This window comes from Sus scrofa, chromosome X (assembly GCF_054392235.1).
Source record: "Sus scrofa isolate SSC_HxYL_T2T_F1_AM1 chromosome X, Sscrofa_HxYL_maternal_Yorkshire_Landrace_v2.0, whole genome shotgun sequence".
Classification (NCBI taxonomy): Eukaryota; Metazoa; Chordata; class Mammalia; order Artiodactyla; family Suidae; genus Sus; species Sus scrofa.
The window spans coordinates 111,637,929-111,658,823 of NC_139401.1; the positions used below are offsets into that span (position 1 = coordinate 111,637,929).

The following is a 20,895-nucleotide window of genomic DNA, read 5'->3' on the forward strand; positions in this document are numbered from 1 at the left end:
ACCACTAGAGGAATTTGAGCAGAGAAATGACAATAATCTGACTTACCAGGGTAACTCTGGCTGCTCTGTGAAAAGACTGGAGAGAGGCAAGGACATAATCTGGGAGACCAGTGAGGAGGCTTTTCTATTCCAAGGGAGAGATAGACTAGCGCCATAGTAGTATTGATGAGTATTGGTGATACCTCTGGATGTATTTTGAAAATTGAGGAGTTCCCATCGTGGCTCAGTAGTTAACAAACCAGACTAGTAACCATGAGGTTGCAGGTTCAACCCCTAGCCTGGGAATCTCCATATGCCACAGTTGCAGCCCTAGGAAAGACAAAAGACAAAAGAATAAAAAAGAAAATTGAAATGGCAGAATTCACTGGTAGACTGGATGTGGCATAGGAGACAGGAATTGAAGACGACTCTAAGAATTTAGGAGAAATTTTTAAAAATGAGTTACACATAGATCTTGCCGTAAGCGAACATACAACATAGGAGAGGTAAAGCATACTATATGGTAGAAAGCTGTCCATGTGAATGTACTTAATGCCACTGAACTGTACAATTTATTTTTTTTTTTATGTTTTTAGGGCTGGACCTGCAGCATATGGAAGTTCCCAAGCTAGGGGTCCAATCAGAGCTGTAGCTGCCAGCCTACGCCACAGCCACAGCAACTCCGGATCCTAGCCATGTCTGTGATCTACACCACAGCTCACGGCAATGCCAGATCTTTAGCCCATTGAGTGAGGCCAGGGATTGAACCTGCATCTTCATGGATATTAGTCGGGTTCGTTACCGATGAACCATGACGGGAACTCCAAACTGTACACTTTAAAATGGTTAAAATGCCAGGATTGAACCCATACCTACAATGCTGCAGTTGGATTCTTTTTTTTTTTTTGGTCCTTTTAGGGCCGCACCTGCGGCATATGGAAGTTCCCAGGCTAGGGGTTGAATTGAAGCTATAGCTGCCGGCCTACACCACAGACACAGCAACGCGGGATCTGAGCCTTGTCTGCGACCTACACCACACAGCTCATGGCAATGCCGGATCCTTAACCCACTGAGTGAGGTCAGGGGTCGAACCTGAGTCCTCATTGTATGCTATTCAGGTTCGATTCCACTGAGCCACGAGGGGAACTCCAAACTGTACACTTCAAAATGGTTAAAATGTTAAATTCTACATTGTATACATTTAATCACAATTTTTAAAAGGTGCTAATAAAACCAAAAACAAAAATTCAAGTGCCAATAGAGTTCAGAGAAGGAGGAAGAGATGAGCTTCAGCTAACGGAATCAAAGAAGGCTTTGAGTGGGGGGCAGTCTTTTCACCTAGGCAGAGGGGGCAGTTTGAGCAAATTATTGGAAAGTGAGAAGGCTGGGAATGGGCAGGGGCACAGTGAGTGGTTCCATTTGTTAGAAGATAGGTAGGGTGTCCAAGGGCAGAGGGCACATGAGGCACATTTTCACATTATCTTGGTGGCAGTATTGAACAATTTTTAACTCAGATGGTCTTGTGCTGGCTGTATTATAAGGGATCTGTCTAGGGATGGAGGGGTCAGTTAAGACTAGGTCATAATGGTCAGACCCACCTGTAATCAGATTTAAGTTTGAATCACTGTTCCATCTCTCACACACAATAGCAGCATGACTTTGGGCAAGCCACTGAACATCTTTAAATCTCAGTGTCTCCTGTAAAATGGGGAAAATGCTAGTTAGATATTTCGTAAGATTGCTGCGAGAATTAAATGAAATAAATATCGCTTGCAATTACTTATTGCACTAAGTCAATGTGAGATTCCCAGAGGATTAGAGGGGATAAAAATCTTAGCAAAAGCCTAAAAACCAAGAAGTCTTTCCTCTTCCCTCTCCAAGGTCCCTTTTCATGAGGGTAGCATCATTTGAGGATGCAAGGGATACTTATGATCTTCCCCTCGACATTAGACATTCTCATTCGGAATCTCTCAACTCACTACTATAGCCTGTACGGGAGTCCACGTTGTTGAAACACAATTCACCTGTCAGTCTGATTCATCTGTGGGTTTCCACAACATATTTGAAATAAATCCAGGATATGACCAGAATTTTATGTACACAGAATTGCTTTGTTTCCCTTCCTTCTGCTTTCTTTCTTCCCTATACATTTTCCCTTCATATTCCAATCCTCTTCCCGCTCCCACTGGCTCCCTTTCTTTTTCCTTTCACCTTCCCTCCTTGGACACAGATCATATCCTAATCTCAGTTCCCTTGGTTTTTATTATTATCATTATTTTGCTGTTTTTAGGGCCATACCTGAGGCATATGGAAGTTCCCAGGCTAGGGGTCTAATTGGAGCAGCTGCCAGCCTACACCACAGCCACAGCAACGCCAGACCACAGCCGGGTCTTCGACCTACACCACAGCAATGCTGGTTCCTTAACCTACCGAGTGAGGCCAGGGATCCAACCCGCATTTTCATGGATACTGGTCAGGTTCTTAACTCGCTGAGCCACAATGGGAATTCCTCAGTTCCCTCGTTTATTAGCTGCGTGCTATGGGGCAGTTAGCCCCTCTCTGGGCCTCAATTTTCCCGTTAAAGTGGTGTTACATGAGAGTGCCTACCTTAGAGGGTTGTCAAAATTACAACAAAGAACAGGTCTCATGCCGACCACAGTGATTGGTCTACAGTAAGAACTCAACATGTTCGCTCTCTTTATCTTTTCATTCTTTTAACTCACTTCCCCTACTCCTCCACCCTAGAGCTCATCAGGTAAAAACCGCGGGAAAAAACACCTTGAGGTACAAGAGGAAATGCTTGACCTGGGGGCGGGACTTGAGGTGCCCATTGCGCATGCGCTCGCTCTTTCAGGTTCTAGTATCCAGCTTGTGGGGTGGGGGGAGGGTAATAGGGCCGCGTTCCTCTGGGTCGCCCCCTTCCGGCCGAAAAAAAATGGCAGGCCTTCAGCGGCTTCGTGGACGAGCTCAGGGCTAATCGAGGGAGGCCTGGGCAGGAGGGGTAAATTCGAAAATGGCGGAAGGGGAAGGAGGAGGGGCTTTGCTGGGCGGGGGCAGAGGCCAGGAGACTGCGCGGGCGGGCGCCGGGGGCGGATGGGCAGTGCCGCGTGCTGTGTCTCTTTGAGGCCCTGACGTGAACGCACTTTGGATTCCCCGACTCGGGGTTCCTCCCGGGGATAGGCGGGCTGCTACGTGCGAGCGGGGGAGACTAAGAGACTTCCGTTTCCTTCTAGCCGGGGCCTGGCCTCCGGGAGGAGTTGGCATTTCCAGATTGGGGCTTGGGCCGCCCCTCCTCCAGGACCCTCCCCTCAGCACTGCGCGGTGCGCCCCGGGCGATCCAGGCCGGCTCTCAAGGCGCGGTGGGTACTGCCCGAACGGGCTTCCTCCTCCCTCCCCTTTCCTTCTTTTCCCTCCCCTCCCTCCCTCCCCTCCTTCTTCTCCCCTCCCTCTCCTCCTTCCCCTCCCTCCCCTCGGGCCCCGCGCTGCGGGGAAGGGCGGAAAGGCAGCCCCTGCCCGGCGCGGGTGGCCCGCCCGGGACTCAGTGCCCAGGTTCCCTGGACTGCCGAAGAAAGGCGTGGGTGGCATCGGGCCGCCAGGCTGCCTCCTTAAACCCATGACCTCTAAGGTAAATCGAGTCAAAGAACTTTTTTCTCTTAATGATCCAAGGGACACCCCCCCCCCCAATCTAATGCCTGCGGCAGGTATGGAGCTGGGTGGGGTGTGTCTGGCGAGAGTGTGTGAAACAGAAAGAATAGGAGCCAAGGACCTTCCGGAAGAGGAAATTAGCTAGTAATTCTTTCCAACCTTTGCTACCCTCGTCACCTCCCCAGCATATTCTGTGAGTAAAACAAAATTCGGTCTAACTTTCAGTTTCATTATTTTAACTCCGTAATACACTTAATTCTTTTCGTTTCGGGAGGAGGGGTTATTGCTGAAACTAAACGACAGCCCACTAACCCTTCAGAAAAAGAAAAACGTCAATCAAAGCTTTGTAAAGACCTATCAGATTTTAATAATCTACTACTTTGTTTTAAAATGTAATTACATCACTATTTATGTCACAAATGTACTACTTTTGTAGTTAATGACACACAGATATTTGCTCTAAGATTGGAGGTTGCTATAGTGTTTGTTTCTTGTCTTTTTTAACTTAACATTTGTTATATCCAGTTCAAGAGAACACTGTTACAGACGGCCATCTTAGAATTATAACATTTTAGAGTTGAAAGGGATCTTAGTTCAACCGCGGTATTTTACAAAAGCAGAAACTAAGGCACAAGAAGATTTCATGGCTTGCCTGAGGCTACTCCATTACTTAGATTAGAACCCAGGTTGTCTGGCTCCTGGCTCACTGCTCTTTCTGCTCAGCTGCTCCACATAGCCTCCAAGCAAGAAAATTAAAACGTATTCGGTGCACATTTTGGAAGTATGTACCACTTTGTGCCATACAACTGTGCTGCCTACTTTCAACGTATTTAACATGTTTATGAAGCCAGTGCTTGAGGTATTTTTCCCCGTCGTTCAAGGAATGGCAAAGATTTAGGTTAAAAAAATGTATACATAGACAGGCCTACTTGTATATGCTCAGATAATTTCTTGAATGGTGCACAAAAAAAAAATGTTATCAGTGGTTACTTATGGAGGGTGGAGGGGGTGGGAGGCTTTTTACTTGCACTTCACATGTGACCAAATGTATCGTTTGAATTTTTTACCATAAACAACTATTGATTTTATAACTAAAAACAAGTTTTAAAGTTCACACACACGTGTGTATCAGTATGAACAAGTACCAGTGGTGTGTGTATATATGTTTATATACCTATATGTATTTAGGTATCAGTGGTTTGTACTGTAAAATCCAGATTGGTTCATTTCAGCCCAACTGGCAAAGCAGGCCAGATTATTGGATGCTAACATTTCATCTTTGGTTTTCTTCTATTGATCCTAATGTAAGAAGGTAACAATAATATATGTTATTAGTTTTTATATATTTTTAGGAGATGTGCTAAGCTTTTGATTATTGAATAATGTAGCAAATTATAACATTCAGGGTATCAAATTTGACACAATGAAAAAATTCTGAATGTGGAATCTTTGTGGATAAAACTCAATAAAAAATTTAAGACTGGAAAGGTCCCTGGTAATTAATTGTTCAGCTCTTTTGTTTTTATGAAAGGTTAAGACATAAAGATGAAAAAGGAAGTTGCCCAAGGTTATATATTTGATTATTAACAGAGCTTGGATTAGTGTAGGTCCTAGTCCAGGGCTCCTTGTACTACATCTGCAGTTTTATCACTTTCTAGTGCATTCATCTAGGGGGATGAAGTAATCTGACTAAAGATTAGTCCAGCCCATTTCAGTAGATAAGTATTATTGCAATTAATGTATCAGTTTGTATAATGCTTGAAATATTTTAGTAATGTAAATATTCCCCTTATATTTGGTTGTAAGCCTTCACTTAAGAAATCTTTTATTTAATTAATAAATGCTGGAGTTCCCATCGTGGCTCAGTGGTTAATGAATCCGACTAGGAACCATGAGGTTGATCCCTGACCTTGCTCAGTGGGTTAAGGATCCAGCGTTGCCTTGAGCTGTGGTATAGGCCAGCAGCTACAGCTCCAATTAGACCCCTAGCCTGGGAACCTCCATATGCCTCAGGTGCAGCCCTAAAAGGACAAAAAGACAAAAAAAAAGTTAATAAATGCTTAGAGACCCCAAATATGAAATAATTTATATTTCACTGTTTTGGGTTTTTTTTTTTTTTTTTTTTTTTTTTTTGGTCTGGTAGTTGGTGCTAACAGGGGAAAAAAAATCTATGATTTTTTTTTTAATTTATTGAGCACTTACTATGTATGCCAGGTATTACACTATGTGCTAGAATTCCAAAGATGAGTATGGCAAAATAGATGCCCTTGTTCTTTTGAGGACGGGAGATTATCATGAGCTGTCAGTTCTAAAGCTTTGTCTCTGTGGTCTGATCTGGTAATAGTATTACAGTGTAATCTGTAACACTGTTTAAGGTCATTGTGTGAGCAGATTTGAGGAGATAAAAACAGTAGTGGTAAAATAAGTTGAACTGAACAAAAGCTATTCTTAAGAGGTCATGAGGTTTGGTGGAAAGAGCCCTTGATTGGAAGCCAGGGTTCTTGTGTTGGCTTTGTTTCAGGTAAACTGTGTAATTATGAGCAAATCACTCAACCTCATTGCCTCCATATTTCTTTTTTTCTTTTTCATAACTTTTTAAATATATTCCATTTAATTCAAAACATGAAAAGAGCAATTGGAATATTACATCTTTTTTTTAAGTGGCTGAAGATACTCTTTTATTGAATAGGTAGCATCATAGGTATACAGGTAGATATTAAAGTGTTTAACATTGGTTTTGTTTTCCTAAGTAATTCCCCATTATTTATCATCTTAATATTTTATATTCAGAAAAAGCCTTGGGTCATGTCATGTCAATCCAATCCTTCCTGAAGTTCTTTATTTTTATTTTTTTTTATTACATTTATAGGTGTGCAGCAGTCATCACAACCAAATTTTACAGCATTTCCATCCTAAACCCTCAGTGCACCCCCCCCCCCCCGTCTCATCGGAGTATTACATCTTTGAAATGAAATGTATCTACCATAAGAATTTGAGGTCAAACTTTAAGAGTTACATGTTTTATCTGCTTTGTGTTATACTTAGTAATAGCTTGTCCTTTGTGTGATAAAAGCATATTTATGTCCATTCTGTAGGACTTGACATAGACTTTTATTATTTTTAATTATGGTATAATTGTAGCTCTGCTATTTGATCCATTTTGGGTTTGATTTGGTGTGATTAGTACCCAGTCTCTGTTGTGGATACATGTGATTCAATATCATGATCTGCTTCTGTAATGTATTGTCATGGTGAAGTGAGGTTTACCTGTGTAGACTGGAATTGGTTGAACTTGGGGACAGAGATTGAACTGAGTTAATTAAGGCTGATTTCCTAAACTGGGTAAATCTGGTGCCACTGTGTATTCCCTAGTATAGTTATAAATGTTTATACGTGGTTTGAACATTTATGCTTATTCCTGTAATAATTTTGGTGACCTTAAAACACAGGCTTCTCAGCATATATTTCTATGTATGTCTTCTCAACATACCTTTCTATGGCTCCGTCTAATTTTTCAAGCCTTGAAAGGGCGCAGAGCCTAGCATTTCTACCCTTTCTGCCAGTAATCTTTATAGTAATTTCTTTACACCTATATTGGTCATAACCACTGGATTTTCTTTTTTTGTCATTTACTGGCCACATGATCTTTGATGAGTAACAACCAGTCAGAAAACCACAGTTTCCCCATATTTTAAATTGGGGGTATGATGTGTTCTGTAGGTTGTTAGCTTCCACATATGAAAAAATTGTAAAGCACATATTTTAGTTATTATCAGAGGTAATATAAAAGAGGATGGGCTGTGGATTCACACAAGCTCATGCTTAAAATTTGAACTTATGTTAAAACAAATAGTATTAGAAACTTTTAGCATGTTTTAATAAATTAGAGAAAATACATGTAGGGGAGTTCCCATTGTGGCTTAGTGGAAATGAACCTGACTAGCATCCGTGAGGACACAGGTTCAATCCCTGGCCTTGATCAGTGGGTTAAGGATCCAGTGTTGCCTTTAGCTGTGGTGTAGGTTGTACACACGGCTCAGATCTGACATGGCTGTGGCTATGGCTAGCAGCTACAGCTCCTATTCGACTTCTATCTAGCCTGGGAACCTCCATATGCTGAGGGTTCGACCCTAAAAAGCAAAAAGAAAAAAAAAAGAGAGAGAGAGAAAGAAAGAAAGAAAATACATGTAGCTAAAATGATGGAATGGAGGGAAATGAAAGCTTCTAGATGTTTTGAACACATGAGCATTCATTAAGTGTGTTGTACTCCTTTAATTTGGCTTGTAGCCACTTGTAGCAAAATTCCCTTTTCTTTATGTCATTTTTATTTTTTAATTTAATTTTATTTTTTTGTCTTTTTGCCTGAACAAGATTTGCTTGTGAATGTCTACAGAATACAATGATTTTACTTTTCAGTGTACCGGGGTTCTGAGCTGCCCCCCCATTTTTTTTTTTTTTTTTTTGTCTTTTTGCCTTTTCTAGGGCTGCTCCCACAGCATATGGAGGTTCCCAGGCTAGGGGTCTAATCAGAGCTACAGCAATGCCAGATCCAAGCCTCGTCTGCAACCTACACCACAGCTCATAGCAACGCTGGATCCTTAACCCACTGAGCAAGGTCAGGGATCAAACCCACAACCTCATCGTTCCTAGTCGGATTCGTTAACCACTGCGCGCCACGACGGGAACTCCCTGAGCTGCTCTTTTGTAAAAATTATTTTAGGGAAATTTTTGGCCAAAGATCAGGGGCGATTCCTTTCTTACCAGGCCTCAAATTATTACTTTTGAAGGCAATGAGTGAAAAAGTTTAGAACTCCAGCAATAGACATCACTCAAAAAATTTTTCTAAAAAAAATTTTTTTTTTTTTGGTCTTTTTAGGGCCTCACCTGCAGCATGTGGAACTTCCCACAGTAGGGGTCGAATTGGAGCTGTAGCAGCAACGTGGGATCCAGGCCCTCGTCTGCTACCTACACCACAGCTCATGGCAACACCGGATCCTTAACCCACTGAGGGAGCCCAGGGATTGAACCCACATCCTCATGGATACTAGTCAGTAACTAGTATATTCAGTATCATAGATACTGAGCCACAATGGGACTCCCAAGTCTTTTATTTTCAACTTCAAGTTAACCATAAGTAGCAGTCAGGTATTATTACCTGTGTTTTTCTCTGCCCTCTCTGCTATTGATTTACTGACACCCAGGCTGTGGTCTAAAGGACATTTGTTCATGATCAACTACTGTGGACATGACCTGGTCCTGCTTTTATTTTTTTTACCTTTGGGAGTTGACATATGTCCTTTTTTTTTTAAATAGGCAAAAACTCTCAGGATAGGCAAAAAGATAAGGATTAAGAATATATCTTTTTCTCTCCATGTTATAGGTTATAGAAATTATCTTCTGTGAAGGAAGAGCCAAAACTTTGCAGTAGCAGTCCTCACTATTAGTAGCTTACTGGGCCAGTGTATTCACAGATGAAGAAAGCACTGTCACATGGTAAATAGTCAAATAACAGACACCAGTCTGCTGAGCGGGATCGTATAAGGGATCTTGACTAATCAACAGTCCAACTGCTTTTTTCTTTTTTGTTTGTTTCTGTTTTTTCTTTTTTTCTTTTTAGGGCCGTACCTGAGGCATATGAAAGTTCCTAGGCTAGGGGTCAAATCAGAGCTGCAGCTGCTGGTTTACACCACAGCCACAGCAACACCTGATATGAGTCGCGTCTGTGACCTACACCACAGTTTACCGAAATGCCAGTTCCTTAATCCACTGAGTGAGGCCAGGATCAAACCTGGGTCCTCATGGATACTAGTTGGGTTTGTTACCACTGAGCCACGATGGGAACTCCTAGCCTGATTCTTTATATATCTGTAGTTTCTTTCTTTCTTTTTTTTTTTTTTTTTTTTTTTTTTTTTTTTTTTTTTTTTTTGACTGCCCTGTGGCATGTGGAGATCACTACTAGCCAGGGATCAGATCTGAGCCACAGTCATGACCTACACTGCAATTTTGGCAATGCTGGATACTTCACCACTGTTCCAGGCTGGGGACTGAACCTGTGTCCCAGTGCTCCCAAGATGCTGCCGATCCTATTGTGCCACAATGGGAACTCCTGTATTTTTTTTTTATATAATTGGGATTATATTGAACAATATTGTTTTATAACCAGCATTTTTCCACATAATACAACATCATGGACACATATCTGTGTCCTTTAGTGTTCATCTACAACCTGAGTTTTTAAAAGGTTGCCTAGTATCCGCATTACCAAAATGTAGTCCTTTTTTGTTGGAATTGAGGTTTTTGTTTTTTTTGTAAATAGCACTGTATTGAATATCCTTATAAACATCCCTGATCATTTCCTTAGAGTTAATGTAAGAACTGGAATGGCTGTTTCAGAAGGTAATTGTGTATTTAAGACTTTTAGAACATATTGCCAGATGACTGTCTAAAAAAGGTGAACCAATTTTTAGTTCTACCAACAAGAGTGCCTTTTGTCCCATACTTTCTCCACCATTGAATTGTTATTGTTGATAGTGATGGCAGTCTCTGCCAAACAGGATAAAAATGGCATCTTTTAAGTTGTTTATTTCTTGGAGTTCCTGTTTTGGCTCAGTGATAACCAGTTCAGCTGGTAAGCATGAGGATGGGGGTTTGATCCCTGGCCTTGCTCAGTGGGTTAAGGATCTGGCATTGCTGTGAGCTGTGGTGTAGATTGCAGCTTCAGCTCCAATTCAACCCCTAGCCTGTTGCAGGTGCACCCCTAAAAAATAAAAGGTGGTGTTTTAGACTTTTTTTTTTTTATGGCCACACTCATGGCATAAGAAGTTCCTGGGCTAGAGGTCAATGGGATCTGAGCCAAGACCTACACCATACCTTGTGGCAATGCCAAATCCTTAACCCACTGAGCGAGGCCGCATCCTCATGGATAGTAGTCAGATTCATTACCACTGAGCCACAATGGGAACTCCTGTTTGAGACCTCTTGAGGTTGTTGTTTCAGTAAAGTGGAAGAGGGGTTACTAGTGATATTGAGCTTTTTTAATGATCTTATGTGAATTCTTGTGCCCCAGACCTGTATATCCTTCATGCAAAACATTCTTTTAGGGAACACAGTCCCATAATTTGTTGAAGAAAATATGAAAGAATACCTTACTGTGGGTCCATTCTGAGAGAACTGTACCTGTGGAGTTAATTATTATAAATAATTTGACAAAGATTGGAGGTCCAGGCTCAAATTTATGTATTACTGTGACTTTCTAAATTAAGTTAGAACATGTCATTGATAATGTCTTTGTTGATTCTCAGTATGCCTCAGGTGTTTACAAAAGTAGGCTTCATGATTCAAGCATATATTGTAGGCAGTGGTATTAATAAGTTTATGTTATTGACTGAGCTTATGGGCTGAGTGCTCCTTAATGCCATTCAGTTACTTGAATGGCCTTAGTGCTTAATTCTAGGGAGAGAAGTTTTGATTTGATTGAATGTAATTAACCTCAAAAATGTTTTATTGCCCTTTTAAAGTTAAAATATGCTTCGTGCTTTGAAGAACATAGTATAAATGAACAATTTGACTAAAAGCTGAATTTTTATGTAAATGTATCATAGTATGAAAGCTGTTTTTAAAATTCAGCTTTTTTATCCTATGATACAATTAGGTAGATAAATTTCTTATAGGGAACTAATACTTGAAGATCATTAAAAGAGGGATTGCCCTCCATTGGGTCAGGGAGATTGTTGCTTGTTTGACAAGATCTCTATGCTGGATATGGGGAGGAAAAAAGCAACTGATGAGAAAATCTTTATAATATTTCTACACATAATGAGCAAAGAGAATAATTTTTTTTTTGGTCCATTTCTTGGGCCGCTCCCACGGCATATGGGAGGTTCCCAGGCTAGGGGTCTAATCGGAGCTGTAGCCGCCAGCCTACGCCAGAGCCACAGCAACGCAGGATCCAAGCCGCGTCTGTGACCTACACCACAGCTCATGGCAACGCCAGATCATTAACCCACTGAGCAAGGGCAGAGATCGAACCCGCAACCTCATGGTTCCTAGTCAGATTCGTTAACCACTGTGCCACGACGGGAACTCCCTGAGAATAATATTTTTGAAATGTGATTTTAGTATAGGTTTTTATCACTGAATTGAATTGTTTATGTGGTATGTATGTATTTCCTATTTCAGTCACATTTCCTGGGCACAGTGGCATATTAAAAATTTTTAGTACTCACAGTGATCTCAAGAGTCCAGGGGAGGTTTTGGGTAGGATGTGAGATAGTGACAGCAGTGGCCTAATATAGATGGTTCAACATTCATTCTTTTGTCCAGCAGTGATTAAGCACTACTGTGTGTTGTGCATTGCTTTATGCATCACGAATTCAAATGTGATAAGACAGAGCCCTTGCCATAAAGGACCTTTATTCTAAGAATATACATATATATAAACTTACAAATATACACACATGCAGAAATTATGCATTCTTGTTCTGGTACAACTTGGTCCTCAGCAAATTATTTAGAGGATATAGTGAGGGCACAAAGAGTAGTCATTCTACTAGGGTTTTGAATGAAAGAATCAGCAAAGATGTCATAGAATGAGATTCTAAAAACATACATTTTCTGAGTTTTAAATAGATCCCCTTATTTAATTACATAATGTGTTTGAGTTAGCATGGTAGTACTGCAATGAGCGCTAATGGTTATATCTTCTTGCTTAATTTTTGTCATTTTTTGAACATCATTGTATTAGTTTCTTAGGGCTGCCATAATAAACTACCACAAACTGAGTGACTTAAAATAACAGAAATTTATTTCCTCGTAGTTTTGGTGGCTGGAAGTCGGAAATCAAGGTGTTGGCAGGACCATGCTCTCTCTAAAGGCTCTGCAGAGAACCTGTTCCATGCCTTTCTCTTAGTTTCAGATGTTGCCATTGATCCTTGGTGTTCTTGGCTTGTACATAAATCATCACTCCAGTCTCTGCCTCTATCCTCACATGGCCATCTTCCCTGTGTGCCTGTTCCTTCTCTTTTTTCTATGAGGATTTTAGTAATATTGGGTCCTAGTGATCTCACCTTAACTTGATTATATCTGCAAGGACCATGTATCCAAATAAGGTCACCTTCCTAACCAGTGGTTAGGACTTCAACATATCTTTGAGGGGGCACAGTTCAACCTGTAACAATCATTTAAGTCTTTTTTGCTGTGTCACATCAATATAGTTACTTAAAGAATGCTTTTTCATGATGAGAGGTTAACAAAGCCCTTGGTTACCAAAATGGTGTTAAGTATTTGTAGTTCATTAAAATAAGCTCTAGTAATTGAATGAATTTCTTTCAGAGGTCAGAAGGGTGAAACACAGATCTGTGAGCACAGTAGAAAAAAAGACTAGGAGTTCCCTTCGTGGCTCAGCAGAAACGAATCTGACTAGTATCCATGAGGATGCAGGTTCAATCCCTGGCCTCGCTCAGTGCATTAAGGATCCAGCATTGCCGTGAGCTATGATGTAGGTCACAGAGGTGGCTCGTATCCTGTGTTGCTTCGATGTAGGCTTGTGGCTACAGCTCTGATTTGGGAGTTCCCGTCGTGGCGCAGTGGTTAATGAATCCGACTAGGAACCATGAGGTTGCGGGTTCGGTCCCTGCCCTTGCTCAGTGGGTTAACAATCCGGCGTTGCCGTGAGCTGTGGTGTAGGTTGCAGATGCGGCTCGGATCCCGCGTTGCTGTGGCTCTGGCGTAGGCCGGTGGCTACAGCTCTGATTCAACCCCTAGCCTGGGAACCTCCATATGCCGCGGGAGCGGCCCAAGAAATAGCAACAACAACAACAACAAAAGACAAAAAGACAAAAAAAAAAAAAGGATCCAGAGTTGCTATGGTGTAGGCTGGCGGTTACAGCTCCAATTCAACCCCTAGCCTGGGAATCTCCATATGCCATGGGTGTGGCCCTAAAAAGACAAAAATAAAAAAAAAAAGAGAGAGACGCTGTCCTTCAAAATGGAATCATTTGATCCTTCATTGTTTTAATAGCACAGAGCTGTTATAAAGGCATTCATACTAGCCATACCATAAGATTAATTAATAAATAGCTGTGGGGGGAATTATCCAAAAAACCACAGGGAACTTCATAATCTTAATTTCTTTGTCTATGTATACTCTAGTGTTTGCACACATTGTACAATGATAAACACCAAAGAAGTCAGGCAAAAATGAAAGTTGGCAGCCTTACCCTTGTTCTAAGTGAATGTGTGGAAAATAAATAGCCTAATAAAATAATGAAAACTTTGCCTGTCGATGGTAAGTGCCACAGCTTTATTTTAAAGTGTAGGCAGTGTTCCTAGAATAGTCCCACAGAAGAAAATCCAAAATTTTTGAATAAAAAGGTGCAGAAGTTTGTCCTGTGTGTAAAAATCTTGTAATCTAAGTGCATTTTGGATTCAAAATAATTTGCACCGCTTAAATACAGATCTTCCTCAACTTACAATGCAGTTACAGCCCAATAAAACCATTCTAGGTTAAAAACATCCTAAGTTGAAAATGCATTTAATACACCTAACCTATGAAACACCATAGCTTAACCTCACCTACCTTAAACATGCTCAGAACACTTACATTAGCCTACAGTTAGGCAAAGTCATCTATCACAAACCTATTTTATAATAAAGTATGGAATATCACGTATAATTTATTGAATACTATACTGAAAGTGAAAAATTGATGGTTATATCGGTACAAAAGACTTGTAAGTTTATGGGTTATTGACCCTTGTGATCTTGTGGGCTGAATGGGAACTAGGGCTCACTGTGCTGCCTTGCATCACGAGAGAGTATCAAACTGCACTAGCCCAGGAAAAGATCAAAATTCCAAATAAGGTTTCTACTGAATGTGTATCACTTTCACACCATTATAAAGTGGAAAAATCATAATAAGTCACACCATCGTAAGTTGGGGATCATCTGTACATTTTAAAAGTTCAGAAGTTCCCATCATGGCTCAGTGGTAAGAACCCGACTAGTATCCATGAGGACGCAGGTTTGATCCCTAACATTGCTCAGTGGGTTAGGGATCTGGCGTTGCCGTGAGCTGTGGTGTAGGTCACAGATGTAGCTTGGATCTCACGTTGCTATGGTTGTGGCGTAGACCTGCGGCTTCAGCTCGGATTGGACCCCTAGCCTGGGAATATGCCGCAGAGGTGGCCCTAAAAAGCAAAAAATAAAAATAAAAGTTCAATAGCCCACCAACATATATATATAGATACACCCAAAACAAAAGGAATGCTTTCTAATGAGAATGAGGATAAGAATTGAGTCTCCCGGAGTTCCCGTGGTGACACAGTGGTTAGCAAATCTGACTGGGAACCATGATGTTGCAGGTTCGATTCCTGCCCTTGCTCAGTGGGTTAATGATCCGGCGTTGCCGTGAGCTGTGGTGTAGGTTGCAGACGAGGCTCGGATCCCACGTTGCTGTAGCTCTGGCGTAGGCTGATGGCTACAGCTCCAATTCGACCCCTAGCCTGGGAACCTCCATATGCCGCGGGAGCGGCCCAAGAAATAGCAAACAACAACAACAACAACAAAAGACAAAAAGACAAAAGACAAAAAAAAAAAGAAACAAAAAAACAAATGGCATAGAGGTACAATCTTAACATATGACATTTAAACAGTTTTATCAAGATATAACGCACATGCCATAAAATTTTAAAGTGTACAGTTCAGTGGGTTTTAGTATATTCATAGAGTTATACAACCACCATTACAGTCTAATTTAGAATATTTTCATTACTCCAAAAAGAAACACAGTAACTATTTGCAGTTATTCCCCATTCCCTCTTTCCTCCCAGTTGTAGGCAACCACTGATCTACTTTTTGTTTCTATTTAACATTTTGAACTTACAACATTATTGTTCTCATGCCTATTTCAAATCATTGGCTCCTCACAGGTTGAAAAGCTCTTAAACTAGCCAAATATACAAGTCTTATGACAACCTCACTCAGAAAACATTCAAACGATGTTATGATTGTTCCATCTCTAAGAGTTTTTGATCTGGAACACATGTTTCAAATTCTGTTTGCACCACTTGCTAAACTCATTTAATTAGAAGGAATAAAAGCATTCTGTCCGGACTCAAAACCGAGTTTGTTCTATTTGGATTATCCATTCCAGGCTCTTGATAGTAAACAGCTTTATGAATCTAGTGTGGCACACCATTATCTTCAGTAATAATGTCATCTTCACTGTCTTCATCCTTTGTCTCAGTGTTTGGTTTAATCTTCTATGGATAGCCAAGAAAGCTATTATCAGTAGATTGGCTGAGCTGCCAAAAGTCCTACTGTTCCTAACGCTATTCTCTTGTTTTCTTGTCTTGCTGGTATGATGAAGTTGCAGCTGTTTGCAATCATCCTATCTATTACTTGATCAAAACCTATTTCTGAAGTTTCCTACCATTAACTTCTAAAACTTCATCATTAACAGCCAATAGTCCTGTTCTGTGAGCCAGACCTCCTGGAGCAAGCCAGTCTATAAAGATTCCTGGGACCTTCTCTGAGCCATGCTTTATCTCCCTTAGGATAAAACCATCCCAGCTATAGAGTCCTAGGTAATGTTCAGTGACATGTTTGTAAAGATGAAGTAATCCTCCAGTGTGTTTCTGAGGGAATATTCACACCTGTAATAGAAGACATACACATGAAGTCTTGGTACGTACCAATGACTGGAACTGGCTTTTTTCTGTGGTTGACTGAACATTGGTTAAAACATTTTCCTTCTTCATTAGCCTGTCTGTACCAAAGGCATTGTTAGCTTCTTCCTATTTTCTGTATAAAAATCTTAAGCAGCAAGTTGGTTGTTGAAATAGCTTTGTGATAATTATCATCATTATTTATAGTCTCCCTGGGTGTCTGTATAGCCTAATAAAATGTCAACATTAGGTATCTTCAGTGCCAAACCTGCTCTTTTGCTGCAGGATGCCCTGGTAGCCGCAGTCACACTGAGTGCAGGGGCTGCAGCCCAGGAGCCTGCAACTTACCAAATGTACCTGCAGAGGTAGCTTGGATCTCAATGCTGAGCTCCACAGGGTGGCTGGGGCATCCTGTCTGTCTGGCAGGTAGAGACATAACTCCATCCACTCTCCCTCTGCTTTGGTGGCTGCAGAGCTCTGGTGGAGAAAGGTGAGGAGGCAGCTAACTAGCTCAGCTACCTAAAGCTTTTGACTTCCTCCTCCACAACTAGGCTTCTTACCCAGGCCAGTGGTGCCAACCTGAGAGACTTTAAGTGAAAATATTAAAGACATTTTGAAGAAAAAGATCACCTCTAATCCTGCCACCTTAACGTATTTTACCCATTTATTAAAAATTACCAGAGTTCCCGTTGTGGCTCAGTGGAAACAAACCTGACTAGTATCCATGAGGATGCAGGTTCGATCCCTGTCCCCGCTCAGTGGGTTAAGGATCTGGCATGGCTGAGAGCCATGGTATAGGTAGCAGATGGCAGCTCGGATCTGGTGTTGCTGTGGCTATTTCTTAGGCCGGCAGCTGCAACTCTGATTCATCTCCTAGCATGGGAACTTCCATATGCTGCAGGTGCAGCCCTAAAAACAAAGAAACAAAAGAGTACCTTCTGTGGCACAACGGGAGCAGCAGAGTCTCTGGAGTGCTGGGGCACAAGTTCTGTCCCTGGCCCAGCACTGTGGGTTAAGGATCTGCCGTTGCTGCAGCTCTAGATCTTGTTCCTTGGACTGAGAACTCCATATGCCGTGAAGCAGCCAAAAAAGAAAAAAACAATTACTGAAAAAAATAAATAAAAATTATTTTCCAGGTCTTGTCCATTAGTATACGTGTTTTTTTTCCTTTTTTTCTAAGAGAAATAATAAAGCCATTTTTTATTTTTGAAATAAGTATTTGTTTAACCATGCTTATTTCCTCCAGCATATAACATTCAATATTTTTTTCATGAGTATGTTTTCAGAATCTGAAGGACATCCAACCTTATATCCTTTTTCCCCTTTAAAACAACTTTATTCTATATATTTGACAACTTTAATAATAAAGACCTGAGAGAAATAGAAACTTTTGTATTGTATGCAAATACCAGGTAGGTAGATTTTCTGCATATTTTTCTCTCCCCATCAACTCCCCACATTGCCACATTATTGCTAAATTAGTAATCAGTCTCCCTTTTTTGGTGCAGGCCCATGGCTATCTTTACCCAGTTGTCTAGGTTTGTGTGTGTGTGTGCACGCACACATGCTGTGTATGTGTACAGGTATATGTATATTTTAAACATAATATTTCACCATCTTGAAATCTTCCATACCCCTTGTATAAACATATACTACTGGTTGCTGAGGGTTTTGTTTTTGTTTTTTTTTTTTTTAGAGCCACACCCACAGCACATGGAGGTTCCCAGGCTAGGGGTCTCATCAGAGCTGTTGCCGCTGGCCACAGCCATGCCTGATGTGAGCTGCATCTGCAACCTACACCACAGCTCATGGAAATGCCAGATCCTTAACCCACTGAGCGAGGCCAGGGATCGAACCTGCATCCCCTGAATGTTAGATTCATTTATGCTGAGCCACGATGGGAACTCCCGATTCTTTTCATACCAGTATTAGCTTTCAGAGTGCTGTTTTTCCCAACCACTGTTCCCTCAAGATTCCTGACTGCCTAGCCCTTTTATGTCAAAGCTTTATTGGACATCTTTGTCTCTCTGCCTTCTTAACTTTCTACTTACCCAGTACAAAGCCTGAATGTGATTTCACAAAGAAGCCTTAACTTATCTCAGCATACCTATTGCACTCAGTCTTTTTCACATCTAAACCTTCTCCAATATTCATACCTCATTTTCTTCTGTGTTCACAATTCCTGTGTTCTGAATATACTTATTTTCTAAGTATCATATTCCTTACCTTCATTTCACTTAAATTCTTTTTTTTTGAAAATCTCCCAGAGTTACTGTGGTGGCACACCGGTAACAAACCTGATTAGTGTCCATGAGGACTCGGGTTTGATCCCTGGCCTCACTCAGTGGGTCAGTGATCTGGCATTGCCGTGAGCTGTGGTGTAGGTCATGGACGCAGCTTGGATCCCTCTTTGCTGTGACTGTGGTGTAAGCCAACAGCTACAGCTGTAATTCGACCCCTAGCTGGGAACCTCCATATGCCTCAGGTGCAGCCTTAAAAATCAAAGAAAAAAAAAAAGAAGAAAGAAAAAAGCTCCCAACCCTTTCTTTGGGTTTTTACCTCCAATCCCAGGGTTTCTGTCTTCTGTCAATCAATTTTTCTCCCTTTCACTCTTTTTTTTTTTTTTTTTTTTTTTTTTTTTGTCTTTTTGTCTTTTGTCTTTTGTTGTTGTTGTTGCTATTTCTTGGGCCGCTCCTGCGGCATACGGAGGTTCCCAGGCTAGGGGTCCAATCGGAGCTGTAGCCACTGGCCTACGCCAGAGCGACAGCAACGCAGGATCCGAGCCACATCTGCAACCTATACCACAGCTCATGGCAACGCCGGATCGTTAACCCACTGAGCAAGGGCAGGGACCGAACCCGCAACCTCATGGTTCCTAGTCGGATTCGTTAACCACTGCGCCACGACGGGAACTCCTCCCTTTCACTCTTAACCTCTCTGATAATTCTGTTTTCTCACCCTTCTCCAAAACCTCACATTCTGATAATGTATATGTACTATTCAGTTGAGTACTTCTGAATAAATATCTGCTTTTCAAAAAAGTGAAATGTAAACTATTAGCATGGAAATAACCCCTGGGAAGATGAGGTCTCCACTTGAAAGCTTCAAATAGAGATTCTCCTGCTAGTGTTGAATTACAGAGCTTTATCTGATATTATCTGAAATGGTATGACTACTTGAACCACACCAAATATTCACTATTATGAAATGAGACTACATCGTTGATTTTACACTTTTATCTATTTTGATGGACCTGAGAAACAAAACTTAACACCTTAGGGAAGCTAATTTTCATATGCTTTAGATTATATTGAGAATTGTCACCTGATCCATGCCAGAGTCCGTTCCATTGATGAGAGGAATTCATAACTGACAAGGCAACCTAATCCATTTTATACTTTTTTCTTTCTTTTTTATTACAGTTGAATGATTGTTCTATCAATTTCTGCTGTACCAACCCATTTTATACTGATATTGATTGTTGTAGCTATTCATCCTTGTGTTGGGTTAAAGTCTACTGGCTGTAATTATGTTCATTGACTCTAATTCTGCCCTCAAGCTAAACAATTTGAATCCCTTTTCTACATGACAGCCTTTTAGATCTTTAAAGGTAGTCCTAAAAAGCAAAAAAAAAAAAAAAAAAAAAAAAAAAAGTCCAAACCAAGATTCCATCTTCCTTTAGTTATAAAACAGATTTTTTTTTTTTTTTGGCTTTTTGCCTTTTTCTAGGGCCGCACCCAGGGCACATGGAGGTTCCCAGGCTAGGGGTCTAATTGGAGGTGTAGCCACCTGCCTACGCCAGAGCCATGGGATCTGAGCCACGTCTGCAACCTACAGCACAGCTCACATAAAACAGAATTTTAACATCAGAATATAAGACTTTACACATAACCCTATTTTATCTCATTAGCCTGTAAGGCAGCCTTGGCTTCATTGAATCTTGGTTTTTGTCATCTAGTTTATGCTGATTCAACAAAGATCTTGAAACTAGTGTTGGAATGTTTTCAGACATCTGGGAAACAATAACCAAAAGTCATGGAGAGTGTCATCTAAAAATTGTTGTATGAGCTATAAGTCAGCTCTTGAGGTATATTGAATTAATAACATTATAAATTGACAAGTCCAGGAAAGACTGAAGTCCATGCCAGCCTACAAACCAGAAGCTTTGTGTTGAACTTTAATTCCAAGAGAGATGATATTCCCAGACATATTGTGCCAACATAATGCCAAAAGAGCTGCTAATTCTTCCCAAGAAATAAGTTAATATGCATATGAAGTAGAGATGGAGTCATTATGACTGTTCTTTTATTTTGCATTTGACAAGCAGGTATTGAGCACAGTGTCAGGAACAGTGCGAGATTCTGGAGAACCAGGTTTGCTTGGGGCAACCCTGATTTGCACCTCTTGTCCCAGTGTAATTATTAGTAGCATCATTTTTCACTTTCAAAAGCATCCAGGTTTGGAGGATAAATTATCTGGCCACTCTTCTCATAACCCAGCCAGTTCCTTTTAGTATTTTATCTCGGTTAGATATTATACAGCTGTAATTTGGCAGCTCTGATGAGGCTTTCTTCCATTTGAACAGATTGTTCCTTGACTGTGGGCA

The 20,895-nt window shown here is 41.0% G+C and overlaps 1 protein-coding gene and 1 pseudogene across 14 annotated transcripts in view; one reads left to right on the forward strand and one right to left on the reverse strand.

Moving 5' to 3' along the window:
* The first annotated feature begins 3,101 nt into the window (after positions 1–3,101).
* XIAP (X-linked inhibitor of apoptosis) overlaps positions 3,102–20,895 on the forward strand; it is a 40,056-nt gene continuing 22,262 nt past the window's right edge. For 2 of the 14 annotated variants that reach the window (XR_014834483.1, XM_085006058.1), the window contains exons 1-2: positions 3,293–3,604; positions 9,005–9,117. Coding sequence is in view for 3 of the 14 variants with exons in the window: in XM_085006058.1 (XP_084862184.1) it covers positions 9,096–9,117 (22 nt within the window). In the remaining 11 variants the exon portion in view is untranslated. 14 annotated transcript variants of the gene reach the window in all.
* LOC100737369 (partitioning defective 6 homolog beta pseudogene) lies at positions 15,624–18,443 on the reverse strand (annotated as a pseudogene).